This window comes from Vigna unguiculata, chromosome 1 (genome assembly GCF_004118075.2).
Source record: "Vigna unguiculata cultivar IT97K-499-35 chromosome 1, ASM411807v1, whole genome shotgun sequence".
Taxonomy (NCBI): domain Eukaryota; kingdom Viridiplantae; phylum Streptophyta; class Magnoliopsida; order Fabales; family Fabaceae; genus Vigna; species Vigna unguiculata.
In genome coordinates, this window is record NC_040279.1 from 36,417,907 (window position 1) to 36,440,622 (window position 22,716).

Genomic DNA, 22,716 nt, shown 5'->3' on the forward strand with positions numbered 1-22,716 from the left:
TTGAGAAAAATGATACATTCAGATGTGAGGGAAGAAGAAAGAAAAAACGTATTAACTTTTGTAGGTGAAGTTTTTAACTAAGGTAAACTGCCCCGCATCATAAATAAATAAATCTGAAGCAAAATTAATCTACAATTTGGCTTATGTAGTCATAAAATTACAGCAGCCACTTGCAGCTAGAATTGCAATAATAATCTGAAATGTTTATTATAGTTATTCGAGACAAAAAGCTCATATTTGGTTCGTATCCCAAAAAGTAATACCTTTGTATATCAGTTGTTTGGCATAAACTTCCAAAGTAAATGTTACAGTAAGCAACCTCCTATAATAAAAGACCAACTTCTAACATATGATCAGTTGTTGGTGAAGGGAATCAATCAACAAGAGTGAAAAGATATTGATTTCGACTTTAAATTTTTGTTGTCGAAGGGAAGGAGAATTGTTTTTCCTTAGTCTGGTACATTCTTGTGACATCCATAATTGAGAAATAGAATACAATATTTTTCTTATGCTACTTTGTATATTAAACTTTCTAGAAATCTTTAATGAATCTTTTACACTATATAATCTAAAAAAGAAATTTTAAACAAATCTTCTAAATTATAGTCTGAAAAAATAAAATTGTGTTTAGATAGCATAATTTATAATTATAAAACTGAAACTCCGGATTGAACTTTCAAGAAAAATCACACCTCATTAATTCCGAAAGAGTTAATTCAATTTTTTTGATCATGGAAGAGTCGATTTGAATTTTTTGTTCATTCCCGTAGAGTTGCTTCGGAAATAATTTTCTTTTTATTTCAGAGTAGTTGATCCGGAAAATTCATCTGCAGAAATATTTGTTGCTAGCCAAAGAATATTTTAAAAAGTTCAATCTACACGTATTAAGAACGGAAAACTAAATAAAGACCATTGTCCAGAACGTCCAAGATCAACTGCATCTTCAGAAACCAGAAGAATGGTCAATTAATCAATTTTCAAATGATTTCAATAAATGCAGGTAAAAGGGCAACGAGTTTCAGAACAATACCACATTCTTCTTTAAAAGTTGACCATACAGTGATCTCTACATTCTGGCAAGTATGAACCTTTTTTCAGATAGTTAAAATCCAAAATCATTGTTCTCAGAACAAAGCTTACTCTATCAAGTCACAATGTTCGGACTACGTTTTATTAAGAATTTCTATCGAAAGTGCTCATAAGACACAAATCAAAATAACAGTCACAAGTTCACAACAATACCACCACCATTTTCCAGATTGTAATGATAAGCAGTTAAGAGATTCTAAACTTTTGAACAGAACAGAAAATGATGCAGTAGGAATAGCTAACTATTAATGGAAGCCAAATCATATAAGAATCCATAATTCATATATTAAGACAACCATACTTCAATCTTGAAACTTAGATTTAAAACAACAAAATTCAGACCATAATTTGAATGGAAACAGATCCAAAACAAAAAGATAGGCTGACATAACCTTTGACGTCCGCTAACTACCACAAAAATAAAATCACTGTTTTGATGTAAAACATCTAGCGCAATCTTCTTGCTTCCCTCTCAGATTCGAGTAGGGTGAGAATGTCTCCTTCTCTCACAGGTCCTTTCACATTCCTCATGATGTGACGATTCTGATCATCCAAAAACTTCACTCTAACCTGAGTCACCTGCCCTCTGGATCCAGTACGACCCATAACTTTAACAACAAGAGCATGCTTCACCTGAGACTCCATCCTGCTCATACAAAAACAACGCTTTTGAGATGAAACTGGACACAATTGGGTTTATTGTATCACATGTATCAATGCGCGTATGACAGATAAACCATAACAATCCTAAATGAAAATAAAAATTGAATTCACCCAAACTAACATGAAATGTCAAAAGTATATTCACACAACAACACACAACTCCCCCTGGGTTTAGGTAAAGAATAAATTTTAACATCACGCATATAGAGGGAAAAAAAAAGCAAACCTGGTCCAGACCTAATATAAATAATAATTTTTCACCAAATATATGTAGGCTTTGTTCCACAAATTCTAACCTACACCAGATTCTTTCGTTGGAGGAGGGCTTAATGAATGTTAAATTCAACATAAGATCCACCAAACCAAACAGTTGACGATTTTAAACAGTAAATGATTTCCGAATGTCAAACTTCCCCAAATGGAGAAGATTAAGGAATATAACAAATGACAAAAAGTATATAAATAAATCCAACTTAACATTGGTTAAATCACTCGGTTATACTCTAATTTACCAAACGAGCCCCAAACTTGCCTAAAAAAAGTATAAAATCAGTCAAAACTATACGATCCAACGGAAATCAAGAACAAGAAATGCACCACAAATTCCATCTCTCGTAGAAGGGAATAATTCCGGAACAAGGTCGCAGACGCAGTAACAGATAACAATACACTTCACCGTATTTCGAAATTCAAATTAAAGAAAAGCAATTCATAAAGAAATTTCAAATCACGCAAACAGGAAGCTATCGAAGCGAGATAAATACGTAAAAGAAATAACTAATTAGAGAAAAGGGATGAGTTGTAGACGATGAGTTCTCACCTGAAATAGAAGACGAGTGAAGAAAGTGGCTAGGGTTTTGGAATGCTTGCTAACACTTTCACGAGACCAGAGGAAGGGTTCTGTACCTCACCAACACATATATGACCCAGTTAATCGCACAATGACATTTCTACCCATCATGTGTTTTTGTGGTGAGTAATATAAAATAATGCTATATTTTTTAATATTTTGTATATAATAATATAACTAATGTTTAGTTTTTAATATATTTTGAAATTTGGTAATTTTTATTTTGAGTTAACATCAAAGCAAAAATATATTAAACGATATAAACAATTTAAATACTATCATAAAATATGTTAAAACATAAAATAAATAATAAATTTTAGTTAAAATTTTTAAAAATAGATTAATTTTAAATTTTACTGAAAGAAAAATATATTTAACCCTAAAAATTAGTCGAGAGAAATAATTTCTTAAAATTATAGATACACGGAGATTTTACCTATTTTCAGACTTTAATAAATTAATTTTGCTCAAAATTAATTTGAGGAAGGATGTATTTAATATTTCAGTAAAAAATTGAAACAAAAATGCGTATAGAATGTAGGAAGAAAAAAAAAATGGTGCAAATAAAACCCACTTTTAACAATCATCGGTTCTATTTACCCACACTTTGTAATGGGCTTTGATTGGCTACAAGAAAAAACGAAACGGGCTTCTTGTTTAGTGTCTTCAACATCGGCGAGCCCCAGAGTATAATCCAGCTTGGCTTTGTCGACGGTGCGGGTTCACCCTTGGGGATCCCCTTTGCCAAACTCTGCAGCGCCATTTTCAGCATCTTACTTGCAGGTACATATTCTGTGTTTGCTTATTAGCGTTCTTAATTTGAACCTGGAATTTGAAATCCCTTGATTTGGCTTTAAGCTTTAGGCTAGGTTTTACAATTGACAGCGTTTATACTTCGAGTTTCGACTATCTTTTATTTTTTTATGTTCGTTGGTTTGGCTCAATTCAAGGAATAAACTTCAGCTGAACTTGTTAATCACTAGAATATAAGCAAAGGAACCCTATCGAGCCAATTATGTTTTTCAGAAATGATTATTTAATTTCATGTCCAGTGTTGCAGTTCTTTTAAGTTCGGTAATGCATATGTCAGGTTTAGAGTATATAATAGGATCAATGGTAACCACCTGTATATGATAACGAAGGTGAAGGAGTTTTAAAGTTTTCTCTGGTTGTAGGTACATTAATTAAGATAATACTTCTGAAGTGCAGTTGAGGTTATGGAACGTCAGGGTCATGATTATACAGCTGCATCTGCTATGGCATATGCTCAGCAACAGAGGCAAGCTGCTAATATGCAGCAGCAACAACAACAACAACAGTTTGGATTTCATCCTCAGCATCAGCAGTTTCCTTCATCAATGCACGGTCCTCCTTTTATACCCCCAGGTCCAGGTCCTGCACACCCTCCTATGCAACAATTCCCGTATCATCATGCCTTGCAGCAGCAGCAGCAACCACTTCCACAATTACACCCTCATGCCCCTCCCCCGCCCCATCTCCTTCTTCAGCAGCAGCACCAAGGACCGCCTGCATTCCCTTCACATTATCCTCCTTCTCTTGTTCCATCTCCTTTTTATGATTCTGCCCCACCCCCAGTCGCCCCCCCTTCTGATCCGGATCTCCACAAGCGAATAGACAAGCTTGTTGAGTATGCAGTGAAAAACGGCCCCGATTTTGAAGCTATGATATGTGAAAAGCAGCGTGATAATCCTTCATATAGTTTCCTCTTTGGTGGGGAAGGCCACGGTTACTACCGTTATAAGCTCTGGTTATCAACTCGTCCACCGGGTGGTCCATTCAACCCACCTTTCCCATCATCTTCCATGCCCATGATCCACCCCCCTCCAAATCCAATGATGAATCCGTCTCCTCTAAATGCCTCTCCAATGAATCCTGCAGGAATAGGGTCTTCACCTTCAATGCTAGGCCCACCTCCTTTCCAACAGTTCTATGATCAACAACACCACCATCAGCATTCTCAATCTTTTGGTCTCCCTGGGCGGCCTGAGTATGATCAGTCATCCAAGTCTTTCAAAGGACCCTCTGGGCCACTTCCACCTGATGTCGCAATGGAGCTCAATAACGTTCTTAACAATTTAAATGGTACAAAAGAATCCATCAAAGGTGCGAAACTTTGGTTCATGCAGAGATCTCCATTTGCACCATCCCTAGCAGAGGCTCTTAGAGACAGGGTCTTTGCATTGGATGATGTCGAGAGACAGTTACACATAATTTACCTTGCCAATGACATCCTTTTTGACAGGTAGCATAACTTATTATTTCAACATTGAGCTTACTTATTCTTTTTTCTCCTTCCCATTCAGAAACATAATTTGGTTGACTATCATCTGATAAACTCTTACTAATGTGCTTCTAATAATCAGAAAGAATGGATTGTGCGTACATGGTATTTTCCCTCTCTGTTATGTCAAAATAAGCTTGGTTATTAGTATAGATTTTTCACCACCATCAGTTTTTGTCTGATTGGTGTATTAATTTCCTGATAATGCAATAAAAATCATGTTTAATAGGACTTACAACTGTTGCCTAACAATATCCGTACTCACATTTTCATTTTCTCCAAATTTGTTATTTTCCTCCAACTCTCTTGGAAAATATCTGAAATCTCATGAAAATAGGCAAAAGAATATGCAGTCATTCTATGAATGCACTTTTCAAGACAACATGTGAGTGTATTCTTATCTCGGGGTTTTGTTAACCGTTTCTATACTTTTCTATTGATTAATTATATAAAAATAGAGCATTTTTTGCCGTCAAATTGTACTTTTTTGCATGTTTTTGGCTCGCCTAGATGTTTGCCCTCTTGCTTAGATAATCCTCTTGGCATTGATGTTAGAGTTTATGATTCTACTTTTCATCATCATTGACTTTTGTATCACGACTTCACAGCTTAAATCGGAGAACAAATGGCAATGACCTTGACAGTGAAGCTCTTGCCTTTAAACCTGTTTTAGGCTCCATGCTTGCAAGAATTTATCATAACCCGCAGAGCAATGAGGAATACAGGAAAAGATTGCAGCAAATGGTGGAGTTCTGGGCCTCTAAAACGGTATACGATCAGGATACTATATCTTTACTTAAGGGTGAGATGATTGGTGGGCTTCAAACAAGTCCTTTTCCTGGGGCTTCAAAGGATTTATCTTCTGCTTCAGCAGAATCAGTTGCAGGTTAGCTTCTCTTTTTTAATCAGAATGTTTCATGGCTTGCAGAATTCAGTGAAATCCTCTCTCGTGAGGTAGACCATTTCCTAGAGGTGTGGGGAATAAAAACAACAACAATGCCCCTCTTGTTTTAAGGAATTTCACTCAAATGACTTGTAGGAGCGGGAAGGGGTTGATTTCAGTAACTTCTGTTGTCCCAAGTGTTGTAAATTTATATATACATTGCAAGCTATTTTTTTTTTCTTGCATGTTTTCATTTAGTTTTTAATAAATGACTTAGCAGGATGTTGTGATTAATGCTCACTCACACGGGCCATCAATGAACTTGAGACAACTTAGTTCTCTTAACATTTTGTTGACGCTAACAAGAAATTTATTACTAGTATATTTATCATTTGATTTAGGGAAGTATTTATAGTTTCTTCTCCTCTCCCTGTTGCAGGAGTTTTGCAGACACCTAACCATGCTGCTCAGCAATGGCAAGGTGATAGGTTAGGCTCTGGTTCAAATGTCTTAGATCAAGATCGTACTGATAAGCATGCAGCTCCAGCACAGTCACTATCTGTACCCCTAGCAGCTCAGCAGTTTCTTCCAAATGCTGCTCCTCCTAGTGCCTTTCCTGGGTCCATGGCTATTCCATCTTCTGTTCAACCTGCTAACCAAGCACCTGGTGGTGTTCATTTATTGCCCCCTCAATCATCCAGCACCGGTGAACAATTGCCACCATATCCATTATTCCCACCTGGTCTCATTCCTGGAATGGTTAGAAAGATGCAGATCGGTAGTGGGGTTCCATATTCTCCATTGAGCCCTTTGGATATCCCAACCATCATACCGCCATCAACTGTGCCACCATCAGAAATTCTTCAAAGAGTGTCAAAATTCTTTAAGGAAATTGGAGAGGTAAATCCTTCTGAGGGTCCTATGAATTCTGATTCAAGAGATGAAGATGATGAATATGATAGAGAATTTGAGAGGGAGCCAGCAGTACGAAAGGGAGGTGCTTGTATACCTCCACCTCCAAACTTGCAGGTTGATCCAGAGACAGGGACCTATGTTGATGGGACAGTAGAACGGAAACCTGGATCCAGTGGCTCGGGCAGGTTAGGGCTGGGGGCCACAGCTAATCCCAACGAGGTGAGTCAGTATGATGATGTATATACATCTTACAGGAAGCAGAGAAGCACCAATTACCATTCATCAATGAGTGCTAGAGCCGCAGCAAGATGAAAGCTTCAGTTACCTTTTCATCCGAAGTTTTGGATTGCTGTATGTTAGAGTGGGTCTGTCAGCTTTGTGTTTATTAACATTTCCTTTGAAGTCTGTAGTTAAAGCTGAGGCTTTTGTTTGTTATGTTGTGCCAATGGTCCAATGTATTTTGTCTACTGGATTCATGGACGTTTGGATCCATCATTCATTGAACAAAACTGAATATCCTAAAAACTTTAAAGGCACTCATGATAAATTGGTTAAAAATGAAATGTAATCCCATTCTCTTCTTTGCTAAAGTTTGATTTTGCTATACGGTTTAATGGAGTTTCTGTCTTCAATCTCTATACCATTTATTCATCCTAGTCTCCTTTTCATATTTAACGGATTCTGTTTAATTGTTTGATTCAACATGTTTGAGTGAGTTGTGCTTTTATTGCTTTTTCCAGTTCCAGAGAACCTTAATTATCCTTATAGCTTATATACAGAAACAAATTAAAAAGGGGTTGTCATAGCATCACTTTCTTCAGTTGTGCAGTGAATTTTGCATCCCAATGTTGACTATGGCTTCCTTCACGATCGTGATCAAGCAGGATAACTAATGAATTGGCTCAACTTGGGCATAAAAATCACTGAGACTTGACCTGAAACTGACTTGTTAACAGCAACAGCTAATTCCTTAACGTTAATGGGAGCCACGTGGTTTATGTTTTGTCATGTCTGCGTTTGGCTATGGAGTTCAGCCACTGGGCTGGGTGGGACACAAAAGGCTGTCACTCGCAATGATCTTAACTCAATCTTATCTACCTAGGCTGCCCTCGCGTAACGCCATGCAGTCCTTTTCTTTAACTGTTCGAGTCATGCACTAACGGCGAAGGCTTACCAGATCGCACCAAAAAATGCCATAATTCTGCCACCCACTTGACCTTAAACCCCATTCGGTTAGCGAATAAGATAACTCCAGTAAGCTTGTGGCACCTAGCAAATCAGAATTCCGTTAAATAGCTTCAAATCTTAAAAGGCCCCACGTGGAGAGTTGTGTTTCGGCTCTGGGGAATCTTAGGGAACATCCTGGGTCTCCCCTAGGTTCCTCTGCCCTAAGAAAACCCCATTTTATAATCATCGCTTCTTCGTCTCTCTTCCCTCCTTTTCCCCCAATAGACATAATGGATGCTCCCAACACCTAATGCTCTCCCCACTCACACAGGCGTGGACATCCACTCTCCCTTTCCTATATGGATCTCATCTCCTAGTGGAACACAAACAAGACATTGATTCTCATTCTTTTTTCGCACCAACCAGACACACATCAGTTTTCAAAAACTTATATCAAAAAGAAAAAGGCAAAGCTTTCATGTCTATGTCTGCTTCTGCATCACCTTTTTTTGATTATTTATAGCCACATCTTCAGGTTTTATTCTTAGGATCTATATATATAAAGTAGAGTATCGTTGAGTTGAAAATAAATTTTACTTGTACAAGTAGTTGATTATAACTTTATTACTCGTCAAAAAATATTCTTATAAAAAAGTGCTTAATTGATTCTGTATACAAAAAATTGTCAAAATACTAATTTTTATTTAAAATAACTGTCGTCTGTCAAAAAGAATTGATAAAATATCTCAAAATTTTTTCCTGCGTCATTTTGTAAATAGTTTTTGACCTTTAAAACTTGTCTGAACCTTAATAATTCTTTAGAATAAGATGTATTGAAAGTAAATATTATTAGTCAGAATATAATTCTGTAATTCATATATTACTATTATTATATATTTTTATAAATTAGTCATAAATTGACTGCATTAAAAAATTTATAAAGTACTTTTCTATTTTTTAGATGCATCTCACTCGAAAATCTAATGGAAAAGTATATATATTATTTGAAAAAGATGTTATAGATACCCAATATTTTGATGTGAGTAGTGACAAAAAGCTTGATGGTTAGACCAGCTTGGATTGTTCTGGGGACAAATTGACATTGTGACTCAAACCTCCACCGTGCATGGATCCACACACAGTACACCCTCCCTCACTGTCATCCACCTCTTCACAACCCTTATAATAATCACAAAACGCATCATTTTTCCCTGCTAGAAAGACCACCATCCTATATAAAAAGTCATTCCAAATAGTGCTAATTGTTAGAACTATGATGCTTGATTTAGTCTCACATCGCTTAGAATAGTGAGATGTGGTTCTCTATTTTACTATATAAGAAACTCTATGTAAAACTTTAAGATACACCAGAAATACAAATACTTTCTAGTGCAGTCGTGGACGTAGGCATACACATTGTATGCCGAACCACGTTAAATTCTCTGTGTCTATTTTTCTCTCCTTTATTCTTTCTTTTATTGTCTTGTTCCTAACAATTGGTATCAGAGCCGTGGTTGGGCAGCTTCTGTTGGAGGGTTAAGCTCAGATCTCATTGGTGTTGTTCTCCCTAGTGAAACTCCCTCTGAAAACCTGACAAGTGGTATCAGAGCAGAGTCAAGCCCGAGTCAGAGTTTGGGTCAGAACCTGAACAGATAGTAGAGTCAGTAACTCCTGAATTACCGACTAGAAGGTCTAGCAGAACAATTGATGCTGGTGAGCCAGAGCATTTTGCTGAGGCTATGCAGGGAGGTGAATCTATTAAGTGGGAGATAGCAATGGAAGATGAGATAAAGTCTCTTCAGAAGAATAAGAAGGTTTTGAAGTACAAGGCAAAGAGAATCTTGTATGCAAGCTTCATAAAAGTTTGTATGGGTTGAACTAAGCACCGCGACAATGGTATAAGAAGTTTAATGAGTTTATGAGAAACTCAGGATTTCACACATGTGAAGAAGATCATTGTTGTTATGTGAAGAAACAATTGTCAGAAAATTTTGAAATGAAGGATCTTGGTCCAGCCAAGCAAATTCTTGGTATGAGAATTTCCAGGGATAGATCTAAAGGTATTCTAAATTTATCTCAGGAAAAATATATTAAAAAATTGCTTAGTAAGTTCAATGTTGGAAATGCTAAAACCAGGAATACACATTTGGGAACTCACTTAAAGTTCTCAAAAAGGCAATCTTCTCATACAGAGGAAGAAGAACATCACATGTCTAAAGTGCCATATGCATCTGCAGTAGGGAGCTTGATGTATGCTATGGTTTGCACCAGACCTATCTCACTTTACAGGGGTTTTCTTATGCAGATTTGGAAGGTGATTTGGATGGTAGAAAGAGCACAACAGATTATATTTTTACGTTGGGTGTCAAACAGTAAAAGAGATAGATGATATGGTTGAAGAATCTTCTAAAAGAATTAGGAAAAGGGCAAGATGAACCTTCATCAGTGACAGTCAAAATGCCATTTGTCTTGCTAAAAATCCAATTCTTCACCCCAGATGCAACACATTGAATTGAAGTATCATTTTATCATAAACTTGATAAATGATGGAAATTTGATTTTGTTGAGATTCCAGGTGCAGAGAATGCATCTGATATGTTGCCAAAGACTGTCACAACAACTAAGTTGAGGCTTTGCATTGCCTCAACTGATCTTCGAGAAAATTGATGATGAAGGCACTACACTAGGTGGTAATGTAAATCAAACCCCAAGTGGGAGAATGGTTAGAATTATGGTGCTTGATTTAGTCCCACATCGCTTAGAATAGTGAGATGTAGTTTTCTATTTTACTATATAAGAGACTCTATGTAAAGCTTTAAGATATACCAGAAATACAAAAAATACTTCCTAGTTTAGTCCTGGACGTAACCATATACATTATACACCGAACCACATTAAATTCTCTATGTCTATTTTTCTGTCTTTTATTTTTTCCTTTATTGTCTTGTTACTAAGAGTGATCACAAGAGCAACAACGATATAATGATAATCAAGAGTGAAGAACTCAACTCATTCTTTCTTCCTTGAACAGAGTCTACTCTCTTTCTTCTTCTTCCCAAAATGATGCCTAAACCCGTGAACGTTTTGGCAACAAAGCCCTCACCTTTGAGTACCATGGTGGTGGTGCTGATACTCTGCATTCTGGGTTTCTACGCTCTGCATTTCCCTCACTCTTCTACACCTTCCTCCTCCTCCTCCTCTCAAAACCTCTCTCAGGTGGAAAAACTTTTTCTCTCCGCTTCCTCAAACTCCACCATTTCTTCCTACCTCCGCGCTCTCACCCTGCACCCTCACCTCGCCGGAACAAAACCCGGCTCCGACGTCGCCAGCTATGTCCTCAACCACTTCACTTCATTGGGACTCAAGACCCACACGGCGACCTACACCACGCTTCTCTCTTTCCCGGTTCACTCCTCCCTCTCAGCGCATTTTAGCGAAGGCGGCCCCTCGGTGAGCCTCCGCCTCACGGAGCCGGCAGCCGCGGGCGTGGTTCAGGCCTACCACGCGTACTCGCCGTCGGGTGCGGTGCAGGCGCGTGCGGTGTTCGCGAACTACGGGAGGGAGAGGGACTACCGCGCGCTGGGCGCTATGGGAGTGAACGTGAGCGGGTGCGTGGTGGTTGTGCGGAAGGGCGGGGAGATGGGGCGCGGCACAGTAGTGGAGAGAGCGGAGGCGCACGGGGCGGCGGCGGTGTTGGTTTACGGCGAGGGTGACACGTGGCGGAAGGGGTTTGAGAGGGGGCACGTGATGAGGGGAGGAATAGGGGACCCACTCACTCCTGGTTGGGCTGGGGTTGAGGGTGGCGAGACACTGGGATTGGAAGATAGGGAAGTCTTGAAAAGGTTCCCCAAAATTCCATCTATGCCTTTATCAGCTGAGGTGGCAGACTCTATTTTGTCCTCTCTTGGGGGTGCTCCTGTGCCTCTTCAATGGAGGGGCACCCTAAGGTCTAAGGTCAGACATGTTGGTCCTGGCCCCACCATCCTCAATTTCACTTACCAGGTGAGTTGAATGCAGTGTAGTAGAGTCTCTCTCAACCCAAAAGCCTCGTTAAACTTTTTAGTGTTTTTGGCTTTGAAAAGTAGTTTTCTTTTGCTTCTTTACATTCTATTTTTTTGTCAGTAAAAGTTATTGGCCCTACCTGTGAAACAAACCAAACAGTTCTTCAAACATTTTTTTTGGTTTAGCCAATACTTTTCAAATGCGAAAAATATGGTAGACAAGACAATCTTGAAGCGAAGCATGCTATGCTTGTTGATCGGCTATCCTTCTATTTTGTGGGGAACCTTAAAATTTTCTGATACTTTATCATCAGTTGAAATATACTTGAAAGATAATAAACACGAGTGAGTGTGACTTTTTGTTTAATGATTTCCATTTATGTAGTGTTTGGGGTGTATGTTTTTATCCATTTTCATTTTTTCAGGGTGAAAAGAAGGTGGCCAACATTGAAAATGTTTTTGCTGTCATAAAGGGGTCAGAAGAACCTGATCGATATGTTCTGCTGGGGAACCACAGAGATGCATGGACGTATGGTGCTGTTGATCCCAGCAGTGGGACAGCTGCACTACTTGACATTGCTCGTCGGTTTTCTGTTCTATTGGGTTTGGGGTGGAAGCCAAGGAGGACAATAATTCTCTGCAGTTGGGATGCTGAGGAATTTGGGATGGTAAGTAATTTTCCTTCTTCACAACTAATTTTCCTTCATAGTAACGTGGTGTCAGTGGTTGTTGATAAGCTAGTAACATGTAATTTTACTTCAATGTGTTATCAGTTGCCTTCTTCAGCATTCAGATATACTCACTATTAATTTCAATGATGCTGTCCTTTCCTTTAACATTCTCTCTAAATCAAGTTTATCTGTTTGTGTAGATAGGATCAACTGAATGGGTTGAACAAAACCTTCTTAATCTGGCTTCCAAAGCTGTAGCATACCTTAATGTGGACTGTGCTGTTCAGGGCCCTGGTTTCTTTGTTGGCTCAACTCCTCAGCTAGACAGTCTTATTCTTGAGGTCACAAAAAAGGTATTCATTTGAAGTTTTATTATCATTTTTAAATGCATGTGTAAACATACATATAGTTAAATCTTAACGCATGTATCATGTTAGCTCCTTGTAGTTCAGTAATTCTGATCTTTAATCAGCTTTTGCTTTAATTTCAGGTCAAGGATCCTGATTCTGAGGGTGTATCACTATATGAGAATTGGGTTGCTGCTTCTGCTGGAAGCAATAACGTAATGCTTTTTGTCACTGCTGGCCAAGTATTTGTTTGCACTTGCCTAACATATGTTTTTGAGACTGTGATCTCTTGATTATCTCTATTTCTTTTTAATTCTACATGACAGATTTGTTTTAGTAGTAGGACATGATATCTGAGGTTTTAGTAATGAAAACACTTAAATTTGTAGTTGTATTAGGACTATCCTCATTGCTTAACACCTTTTGTTTTCTTGAATTACAGATTCAGAGGCTCAGTGGAGTTGATTCTGATTTTGCTCCATTTGTGCAACATGCGGGGGTTCCATCCATTGATATGTATTATGGAAGAGGTACGTACCTCATCTCTAGAAGATTCTGTCTGATTTATGTGAAGTCTTGTAATACAAAATTAAATGATTTGTAACCCAATATGCTTCTAATAAATATGCTATATATCCATAGACTTTGATATCTTATAATCTGTGATGCAATAATCTCTATCCGATTTCCAGATTTCCCTGTCTATCACACTGCATTCGACTCCTATAACTGGATGGCAGAGTATGCAGATCCATTCTTCCACCGCCATGTTGCTGGTTAGATTTTTCTTTTAACTGCATAATATGGTGTGCACATTTCTATTTTTTAGTTAACTGTTAATCCATGTGGCAGCCATAAGATGTAACTCTTTTGTTCTTTGTTGCACTAGTTACGGGAGTTTGGGGGCTTCTAGCACTTCACTTAGCTGGCGATCCCATTCTTCCTTTCAATTACGTTTCATATGCAAATGAGTTACAGGTGCTCCTTTATGTTCATCTCTTTGTAACATTAATGTTCTCTTAGTTGCAAATCATTCATATATTGATTATATAATCTTTCCCTGCTTTGGTTAGCTATACAAAAACATGTTGAGCAACTTGGTAGATCAGAAAATTTCCTTACATCCATTAACTCTTTCAATTGAAGAATTTGCTTCTGCTGCCAAAGAAGCTGATGATGAATCAAAGGTAAACCAAAGTAGCTGCTACAGGTTTTATTTAATGATACATCTTATGCAGCAAACACTCCAAATTGTTTCTTATTGCCTTGTATTTATGCTTGTCTTTCTTTGTTTTGACCTGCAGAAACTGAGATTGCAGGAAACAGAAGGTTGTGTTTTGGATATCAAAAAACGAGCTTTGAATGATAGACTAATGCTTGCTGAAAAAGGGTTCTTGGATGCAGATGGACTTCAAGGAAAGCAGTGGTTCAAGCATCTCGTGAGTGTGTCTGTTAATTACGAATATAATATGCCATCATCGTTGTATTTTGTGAATGAAAACCCGACATTTTGTTATATACAGGTGTATGGGCCTTCAAGCAACAATGAAAGGCTCAATTTCTTCCCTGGGATTTCTGATTCTATTACTGGTTCTACGGGTGTTACTGAAACAGAAAGGCTAGCATCAATTCAACATGAGATCTGGAGGGTTGCCAGAGCCATTCGTCGAGCTGCTTCTGCACTCACAGGAGAATTCACTTGAAAGCACACGCACAAAATAAAAAAAAAACTAATCAAGTTAGAGAAGATGGATGAAACCATATACGTTTTGAGTGTAAATATTACTAGTGTTTCTTTCAGCTGTTACAGGAGCAGGGTTGCTAGTCACATTTTGAGGTATATAACTGTATATTAAGGTTTCAGATAGGATATATATATGTATGCCTCTGCCAGCAGTTTGAAGACATGTATGTACACACAGTGATAGCAGAATGTGTTTGTAATGAATAATCTACACAAAATTTTCTACGTTCTGTTTAAAACCAAGGAATTTAGCTATGAATTGAAACGAAAAAGCGTCAAATAAATCAAATGTTGCTATCTGTCAATAAAATACCACTAATTGTAGTTTGAGCGAGTCTTTGTTTTCAAGTTCCAAAACCCCATCTTTTTTCAAGAAACTAAAAGCACAAAATACGCGCCAGGTAGGGGTCGAACCTACGACCTTCTGCTTAGGAAACAGACGCTCTATCCACTGAGCTACAAGCGCTTGATGAAATGTTAACGTATAATAAATTATATAAATATAATCTAATAATAAGATATCCCGCCACATTCTTTTTGACTGAGAAATTCAAAATGACGGGTATAAATTAGAAATGGAAATGCAATTGGGAGAGAGGAAGAAGACGATGGCAGAGGATCCGATTTCCAGCTTCTGCAACGCATTGGCTGCTTTCTGCAACCACCTCCACTCCTCTTCCGATGCTCTCAAGCAATCCATCGATCGCCGACCTATTCCTCTCGGTACTCTTCTCTCTTTTTCTAATTCCTGTGTTTGCGTGCTAAGCAAATTCAATTCAAATTCTTCCATTATCGTAACAGATTCCGCGTCGTCTATCTTCACGCAATGCCTGAATCGCCGCGTATCCGCCGCCACCGCCGACCTCGATATACTCGACTCCATGTCCTTCGGCACTGTCTCTTTCGAAGAGCTCCTAGGTCACTGCAACGAACTTTACAAGAAGAACCGCTCCGATCTGCTTCAACTCCAAGAGCGTCTCCAGAGCCGCGGTTACACTCCTGGTACTTCCATACCACAAAAAAAAAAAAACACACCTAATATAACCTAACCTCTTTCTGCTTCGTGATTCTCCGTTCTTGTTGAATTTTATTTTCTTGATTCAGTTCCGGATATTGAGGAGGAAGAGGATGAAGTCGAGGACATACAACATCAGGATCCGGAAGACAAATTGGATAGTCCGTCTTCTTTCTATGGACCACTCTCCGCTGCCGATCCTAGCTTCAAAAGTTTCGAAGAAGATGCTTTGTATCCTTATCTTATCCTTCATTTACTTTCTTTCGCTAAATCTCAATTTAATACGATTTCCAGCTTCTAAATAGATTTAACATGGAATGAAAATACATAGGAAAAGGATTTTATCAGAATCAGATGAAGTACGGTAATTAGATTGATTTTAGGCTCGGAATCACATGCGATTGTCTTTTCAATTTTTTATTCATTTTATTTAATTTGGTACTTTTATTTCCCTAAATTTTTGTGTAAGGCCCTGAAAATTGGTTAACTATTAATATGATAATAGTTCAGTTGAGTCATTGCTCAGTTTATGATAATAGCTATTTGCTTCCCTTAATTCTCTTCAGACTTGATGAATCTTTGAGTTTGAAAAAGTTTGGGCTGTCAGATGCATATCTAGCCACCTTAGCATCTGAAGGTAGTGAATGTCACTTGCTCCATAAACATGCTTGTTAAGTTGCAAGTTTTTTTATTTTAAGGTTTATCCATTTTTCCCAGTAATAGTACTGGTAATATTGTTGATTACATGAAAACTAACCTTAGCTTCTCAAACTAATTAATTGTGCGTGGCTAATTCCGTTTTTTCCACTATTTTTTCATCTACGCATTCAGGTGATTTGTCATCACACGAACCTGACAATAAGTAAGTTCAAAATTATGGATAGCATTTAACTGTTGCCGGATTTTCTGCATTTCTATTGATAATTCCTACACGATTCTCATTCCCAAAGCTATGGGTGAACAGATTACAAGAATTTAGGCAGCAAGATCAACCCGTTGTGTCATCTGAAGGAAGCAAGTTCTTACCTATTGGTAATTGAATAATTTCCTGTTTCAAGTGTTTTAACCTTCAGCATATGGAGTTCTTTTATCAGTTTTTTTTTTTCCTACCCCAATTAAAATTGTGTCAGAGAATGAGAATTTAAAGACAGCCGAAGTTCCGAGTCCCAGGTTACAGATATTGAAGAGCGAATTTGAATGTCTTCCTGCTTACATGAAGGGTCTAGCGTCATGGGAGGTGAGGCATTTTATGCGGTGATTTTGAGATAACTAAAAAATTATTGTAGTAATGGATTATCATTAGAATACTTTTTTTTAAAATAAATTTGTTAAAAAAGTGATTTTGAAATAATTAGTTTTATTTGGATAAAAAATATTGTTTACATAACAAAAAAGTATGTGTAAAACATGGAAAAAAGTTGTTGGAAAATAATCATGAGATACAACTTTTCATATTCATAAAATTAACTTTTTTTTTCAAGGAATATATAACTTACTTACAGATGTTAGTTATTGTTTTAAACATATACCTGAAATTAGAAAGTTTTTATAGCAAAGCCAGCTGAAATCTCTAAAATTTTCCATTTTCTAAACATGCTTTCTCGATTGATTATACACTAAGGTTGTTGATTCTTCCTCTTGGATGCCCATTTTTTGCATGTAATCTTGACATTTGTATCGTTTTCACCATTATTATCTACACATTTAAAATAAAAAATAATGTGGCAATTTTATTGTTGTTAGGGAAATGAATAAAGGAAATATTTTCCTTAAAGAAATATTGTCTATCACTTACCTACCACAAATGCACAGTACTTAAAAGGTCTAAACTTACACCAGTCATGTAGAAGTTCCAGGAGATCTATTATCTTGGCATATTTTTTGGTGCTTTTCTGAGAAGGACAAAATGCTACTATAATTTACTGTATTATACAAGTCTTCATTTCTTTAAGCATATACGGCTTTTAGATTCTAGATACTGTGACAAAATACTAAGGTCTAAGGGCGGAAGTTCAGTAATGTACCTAACTTATGCCATTATTTACCTTGGTTTTGGTTAAGCCCCAAAATATAAAATCAACGATAATTTGACTTGGCAATCACGTGTTCATAAGAATTTTCTTATTAACCTTGAGATTTTTTATGTGTTCTTGTGCAACTTGATCTACTAGGATCTACTTGGAGCTGTTGACAAGATTAATTCCAGCCTAAGCAAGAAGACCAATGGATGCAGCTACTTCCACCAAGATGAAATCCCCTCATTTGAATTAGGTAGTATTGTGATTTATTCTCACTCATGACGAAATCTTTCAGTGTCATCCTTTAGTCACACGTATAACCTCAAATATGCTGCTGTCTGTGTATTCAGGGCCTAAAACAAGATCATACTTGCTACTTCTGGTGCGCATGAACCGATTGGTTGTTGAGACTATTGATGGTATACTATCGTACAGAGTATTGTAGATACGAGATCCAACGGAGAACCGTTTTTCATCTCCTAATTCACTTTTTCGTTGACATTCATATTCCAAGAAGCACGAAGCCTGAAAACGAACTCAGCAAATAGTGAGCACTCGTTTTAAGTGTTAGGGTATTCTGTACTTTCATAATTCTTTCTACTTTCCGTCTTCTTGTATTTGATGTGAGGCTATGATACAAGCCACATGCTTGGAAAAAGTATAAAATTACATTTGTAATTTATAATATATTTCAAGGGAGAACACCCTCTGAGGAATTTTTTTAATAATTTTCATCTTATTTTAATCCGCGATTTTATTTCTTCCACTTTAAAATAACATAAATTTGATCTAATTATCATTTTACATATATGTTTTGTTTCTTTTACTTTAATTGAATTAAAGTTTAGATCTAACATATTCATTCAAGCTATAAAAAATAATTTGAATGAATAAAATATTTAAGAAAACTGTAGATAAAACTGAGAATTGAATCATATTTTTGAAAACGTTTATATTACACGTCCAAATTAATAATTTATAAAAAATAATTAATAATACTGGCATGATTTGAGCGAACTATGATGTCATGGATCCGAATGACTATTTGATGAAGAGATTGTATTTAAGCTTCATTTGTCCGTCAACCAATTTTATTACTGGACTTTTACTTGTGCTGGTTGACTATAGACTGATAAAATATTGTATAAAAATAGAATAACGATGTCAAAAAATTATTAAAAAGAATCTAGTACAAGAGTGGAATAATGAAAATATTGAAAAAAGAAATTACTGTTTTAAACAAAAAATTCATGAATTAAATGAATATTTCAGTGCTTTCCATCTTAACCGATTTAAATATTTGATCCGCAACAAAATTTTACTATAGATGAAAAGAATAATTCAAACTCATACACACACACTGACTCAATTTTCAAAATCACCCTAATTTTAAATCAAGATACTACTATAGTCATGCAAATAAGATATTTCAAAATTACCTGGCAATTTCTTTCTACAGCAGTGTAACCTATTTCTTCACCTACCCATCACAAAAATATCATAAAACGTAAATGTGAAAAAAAAAAAATCTTAGGAACTGGCACCAAAAGCATTTACCCCACAATTTGCAAGAAACTGAAACTGAAACTGAAAGAACCTTCAGAAGAAAAACAAAAAAAGTTAGGTAATCACTAATTGGCATAACCAAATTCAGCATTCAAGTCCATCTGTCTGAAATATTTTTCTTGACTTTGTGAAAGTTCTCCCTACTACCTTAAATTTTCTACATCTTTGAACCAATCCTCAATGCATACCCAAAGATGTAAATGTCCATTGTATAAATTTCAATAATCTAACAAATAAATGAGCTATCAATTATTAAGAATAAGTCTAAGAATATATTTCATTAAAAAAATAACAAAAATTATGCGTAAACTTTTTTCTGTCAATAATAACTCATATTTACCATTTTAGGTCCAAGTTAGCTTAATCTAAAAATTATATCAGATTAAGAAACATCTATATCTATAGTAATTCGTGAGTCACTTTTATATCCAACCACCCACATCTAATATTCTCACAAATGTAAACCTAAATAACTTCAACTTAACTATCACATTTTCCCTCACCAAAAAGCTTCTCTCCAATAAGCTAAATATTATACTATAAGTCTTACAGAAAAAAGCTAATGGACAAACATGGTTAAGTAAAAATATTAAAGAATACAATGACTATAACAATATCAATCGAAAATTTTAAGTTGATATACTCTAATATTAATTATTTATACATTTTTTTTGACTATTTTCATTACGAATAATGATACTATAATTTTTATTTTTGACTTGCATACTTTATTTATTTATTGACATGGCTTAGCGTGGATCATTAATTAATATATCACTATTTTTTATTTTACAGAATCAATAACTCACATTATCTCAAGTAAAAGATAATTGTCAAAAATTAGAAATTATAGTATAACTTTCCTTCTATAGTATTTTCGAAACTTTTCATTAATTTAAAAAAAAAATGTCCTATTTTAGTGCTTTTGCCATATGCGTCTAAAACATAGCATAACCTAAATCAGCATTAAAATCCAACTCTACGAAACCTTTTTTGGCCTCAACCAGTGCCCTCCTTGTTACCTCAAACTCAGCTTCTGCAGCCGCCAATTCTCCCCTCAGCTTCTTCATTTTGATCTCCAAAGCAACAACACTGTCTTTCAGTTTGTTCACAACTTCTGTCTTTTCCAAATGAGCTTTCATACCCAATGCAGATTCAACATAAGGCTCCAACCAAGACAACTGAAATCCAGAATGTTTTACAAGTTCCTCCCACAAACCATGAAGACGATTGCATGCATCTTCATTCATGTCCTTCACCTTACTTGTCTTCAGCAAGTATAGAACTTGACCTAAGGATGTGAATGCCCATAGTCTGAACCATCTTGAACTTTTCCTCTGGCTTCTTATCAGAGAAGGATGCCATATGCATGCCTCTTCCAACAGAGGAACAAAAGCTGCTTCTTCTTTCCCTAAACTCCCCAAATCTAGAAGATCTTTTAGTGTCAAATCTGAACTTTGAACTTCCCCTTCTGTTTGACTAGACCCACAACTGGTTGAACTATGTGTCTCACTCTCATCTGATGTTTCTGTTTCTGTTTCTTTATCATCTTCCTGCTCTATGGATTCTGAATTTCTTCTTGCTTCATCACCTAACTTGGATTTGGAAGTTGGAGAGTTTGTGTTCAAGGTGTTAACTTCAAGAGAACTAAGATCAGAGACACAAACATGAGCTTCAATGATGCATGTGTCGTTCACAAGATACCCTTGCTTTGAGTCGAAGAATACACTTCGGTTCACAAAAAATGAGCCCCAGCTACGATATCCGCCATTGAACTTCTGCTGAGTTTCTGAAAAGATTTCAGGTTAAGGACAAAGAGAATGATTCTATAACGAATGAAACAAATCCAACAAATAACAATTCAGATATCACTGACGTGATTTTAGAAAAGGGTTTACTACAAAGACAAACAACAACGAAACCATCGATGCAAATTTATACACAAAACCATTGATGCAAGATAAATCAATTAAGAATTACCCTTTACAACTGACTTATTCCCATCCAGTTGATTAATCAGAGATAACTTGAAATATGTGTTTCTGTCCCATCCGTAGGGTGGTAAAGAATCTGCAACCATCAGATATAACGAAAAATGGTCGACATTTTTCATTAATGGATACAAACGAATACGCCTGAAAGGTGATTAAGACGAATAACATAGTTAATAATAAAAACTAAAACCTAAAATTAAGTTCAAAACAAGAAAGAACATAGAAGCTAAAAGCAAATAGCACAAGACTTTATCATCTTGAAATCCATTTGACAGTACCATTTATAACCTCGGATTCGGAAGGCCTTGGATTGTAGTTTCTTGGTGTTTTGTTTTGAGAAATTTTGAATCTTCCACGTGAATGTCTCAAAACGAATACTTGTTTCCCTCTGGGTGTCCATTCTAGTGAAGATGGAAAACAATAAAAGGGGTTGACTTGAGAAGCACCAAAAGCACAGAGAGAAAAGAAGTGTGCCCAGAAGTGAAAGTTTTAAGCCATTGAAATTTGAAGTGTGCAGAAAAATATTTTACCACCAAAATTCGTTACCATGGGATGAGGTATAATTAAGCAGTTCATAGATGTCAGAATTTAAGAAATAAGAGCGGAATCATGTAAGTGAAGTCAAGTCAACCCTTTTGTCTTGAGAGGAAGAAGATGGATTTTTACTTTGAAATTTCAGAGACATATAATTAATAGCGGGAAAAGGACCGTTTTACCAATAATGTACACAGATGGGTACCAAATGAAATTTCTGACCATAACAAAGAAAATAACACAAATAAATGAATAAATATATCTATAATAATAATATAGATATTCTCTTTACGTATATATTTTATTTTTATTTTTATTATTTTTATTTTTAATTATTATTTTAAAAATTTTAATTATTTTATAAATAATTTAATTTTAAATGTTATTTTAAAAATTTCTTTCTAATTATTATTTTTAAAAAAATTTCTATTTTTAACCGTTATTTTAAAATTTTTTATCGTATACATATTTTATTTTTTTAATTTTATATTTAACAACTATTTTAAAAATTAATTTATTTGTTATTAATTTTAACTTCATTTTTTATAAAAATTAAAAAATACAAAGACATAATAGCTGTATGTGTATTCACAAGTATCAAATAACAAATAGTATATAAACTCATTTAAACATTTAACTTATCCATTATTCATTCGTATTATCATAATATAATTGTTAAGTTACTATTTTAGTTGAAGTATTATTTTTCATTTTGCTACTTGTTAGAAATGGAAAATGTACGGTCTCAAAACAAGAAAACTCACAAATTTAAACATATTGTCTAAGCTTTTTTTTATAGATATATAAATATGAAAGAGATTTAGTTTTTTTTTTATCCATTTGAAAGAAAAATAAAAGAATAATCTTAAATTTAAACAAATACTTATTTTATAAAATTTAGGTGATATAAATCAAATCCATTTCAATTTTTACATATACTAATTTAACACATAAATT

The 22,716-nt window shown here is 35.7% G+C and overlaps 5 protein-coding genes and 1 non-coding gene across 7 annotated transcripts; 3 read left to right on the forward strand and 3 right to left on the reverse strand.

Annotated features, from left to right (window-relative positions):
* Positions 1 to 1,313: 1,313 nt before the first annotated feature.
* Positions 1,314 to 2,635, reverse strand: LOC114176455 (40S ribosomal protein S28-like). The gene is made up of 2 exons (XM_028061504.1): positions 2,573 to 2,635; positions 1,314 to 1,735 (listed from the first exon to the last, which is right to left on the reverse strand). The coding sequence occupies exon 2, from the start codon at positions 1,732 to 1,734 to the stop codon at positions 1,537 to 1,539; it is 198 nt and encodes a 65-aa protein (XP_027917305.1). The 5' UTR covers position 1,735; positions 2,573 to 2,635; the 3' UTR covers positions 1,314 to 1,536.
* Positions 2,636 to 3,205: 570 nt separating this feature from the next.
* Positions 3,206 to 7,292, forward strand: LOC114185149 (calcium homeostasis endoplasmic reticulum protein). 2 transcript variants are annotated; one of them, XM_028072704.1, is made up of 4 exons: positions 3,206 to 3,385; positions 3,778 to 4,865; positions 5,513 to 5,790; positions 6,227 to 7,292. In XM_028072704.1, exons 2-4 carry the CDS (start codon positions 3,820 to 3,822, stop codon positions 7,012 to 7,014), a joined length of 2,112 nt encoding a protein of 703 aa, XP_027928505.1. In that variant the 5' UTR covers positions 3,206 to 3,385; positions 3,778 to 3,819; the 3' UTR covers positions 7,015 to 7,292. The 2 variants fall into 2 exon arrangements, with proteins under 2 accessions (XP_027928505.1, XP_027928513.1); XM_028072712.1 differs by having other exon boundaries at positions 3,210 to 3,385; positions 3,812 to 4,865.
* A 3,436-nt stretch (positions 7,293 to 10,728) lies between these two features.
* On the forward strand, positions 10,729 to 14,862 carry LOC114194501 (probable glutamate carboxypeptidase AMP1). Its single transcript, XM_028084771.1, has 10 exons — positions 10,729 to 11,871; positions 12,296 to 12,538; positions 12,742 to 12,894; positions 13,032 to 13,103; positions 13,331 to 13,418; positions 13,581 to 13,664; positions 13,778 to 13,866; positions 13,962 to 14,075; positions 14,193 to 14,327; positions 14,412 to 14,862. Exons 1-10 carry the CDS (start codon positions 10,930 to 10,932, stop codon positions 14,589 to 14,591), a joined length of 2,100 nt encoding a protein of 699 aa, XP_027940572.1. The 5' UTR covers positions 10,729 to 10,929; the 3' UTR covers positions 14,592 to 14,862.
* A 163-nt stretch (positions 14,863 to 15,025) lies between these two features.
* On the reverse strand, positions 15,026 to 15,098 carry TRNAR-CCU. Its single transcript has one exon. It is a non-coding gene; the product is annotated as a tRNA-Arg (tRNA).
* A 49-nt stretch (positions 15,099 to 15,147) lies between these two features.
* LOC114194509 lies at positions 15,148 to 18,390 on the forward strand. Its single transcript, XM_028084784.1, has 9 exons — positions 15,148 to 15,355; positions 15,434 to 15,634; positions 15,737 to 15,878; positions 16,214 to 16,284; positions 16,479 to 16,509; positions 16,612 to 16,679; positions 16,778 to 16,884; positions 17,819 to 17,918; positions 18,016 to 18,390. Exons 1-9 carry the CDS (start codon positions 15,208 to 15,210, stop codon positions 18,108 to 18,110), a joined length of 963 nt encoding a protein of 320 aa, XP_027940585.1. The 5' UTR covers positions 15,148 to 15,207; the 3' UTR covers positions 18,111 to 18,390.
* Positions 18,391 to 20,046: 1,656 nt separating this feature from the next.
* On the reverse strand, positions 20,047 to 21,872 carry LOC114179263 (MATH domain and coiled-coil domain-containing protein At3g58270-like). The gene is made up of 3 exons (XM_028065532.1): positions 21,504 to 21,872; positions 21,212 to 21,366; positions 20,047 to 21,020 (listed from the first exon to the last, which is right to left on the reverse strand). Exons 1-3 carry the CDS (start codon positions 21,623 to 21,625, stop codon positions 20,170 to 20,172), a joined length of 1,128 nt encoding a protein of 375 aa, XP_027921333.1. The 5' UTR covers positions 21,626 to 21,872; the 3' UTR covers positions 20,047 to 20,169.
* Between the last annotated feature and the right edge of the window lie 844 nt (positions 21,873 to 22,716).

What these genes read in the sequence shown, in the direction of transcription:
- LOC114176455 (XM_028061504.1), bottom strand. Translation starts at nt 1,734, where the DNA reads ATGGAGTCTCAGGTGAAGCATGCTCTTGTTGTTAAAGTTATGGGTCGT.
- LOC114185149 (XM_028072704.1), top strand. Translation starts at nt 3,820, where the DNA reads ATGGAACGTCAGGGTCATGATTATACAGCTGCATCTGCTATGGCATAT. An exon ending in AATGACATCCTTTTTGACAG is followed by an intron (nt 4,866 to 5,512) that starts GTAGCATAACTT and finishes ACGACTTCACAG; the next exon opens with CTTAAATCGGAGAACAAATG. An exon ending in TTCAGCAGAATCAGTTGCAG is followed by an intron (nt 5,791 to 6,226) that starts GTTAGCTTCTCT and finishes TCCCTGTTGCAG; the next exon opens with GAGTTTTGCAGACACCTAAC.
- LOC114194501 (XM_028084771.1), top strand. Translation starts at nt 10,930, where the DNA reads ATGATGCCTAAACCCGTGAACGTTTTGGCAACAAAGCCCTCACCTTTG. An exon ending in TCCTCAATTTCACTTACCAG is followed by an intron (nt 11,872 to 12,295) that starts GTGAGTTGAATG and finishes TCATTTTTTCAG; the next exon opens with GGTGAAAAGAAGGTGGCCAA. An exon ending in CATATGCAAATGAGTTACAG is followed by an intron (nt 13,867 to 13,961) that starts GTGCTCCTTTAT and finishes TGCTTTGGTTAG; the next exon opens with CTATACAAAAACATGTTGAG.
- LOC114194509 (XM_028084784.1), top strand. Translation starts at nt 15,208, where the DNA reads ATGGAAATGCAATTGGGAGAGAGGAAGAAGACGATGGCAGAGGATCCG. An exon ending in AGCCACCTTAGCATCTGAAG is followed by an intron (nt 16,285 to 16,478) that starts GTAGTGAATGTC and finishes CTACGCATTCAG; the next exon opens with GTGATTTGTCATCACACGAA. An exon ending in AATCCCCTCATTTGAATTAG is followed by an intron (nt 17,919 to 18,015) that starts GTAGTATTGTGA and finishes CTGTGTATTCAG; the next exon opens with GGCCTAAAACAAGATCATAC.
- LOC114179263 (XM_028065532.1), bottom strand. Translation starts at nt 21,625, where the DNA reads ATGGACACCCAGAGGGAAACAAGTATTCGTTTTGAGACATTCACGTGG. An exon ending in CGAATCCGAGGTTATAAATG is followed by an intron (nt 21,367 to 21,503) that starts GTACTGTCAAAT and finishes ATCACCTTTCAG; the next exon opens with GCGTATTCGTTTGTATCCAT. An exon ending in GAATAAGTCAGTTGTAAAGG is followed by an intron (nt 21,021 to 21,211) that starts GTAATTCTTAAT and finishes AAATCTTTTCAG; the next exon opens with AAACTCAGCAGAAGTTCAAT.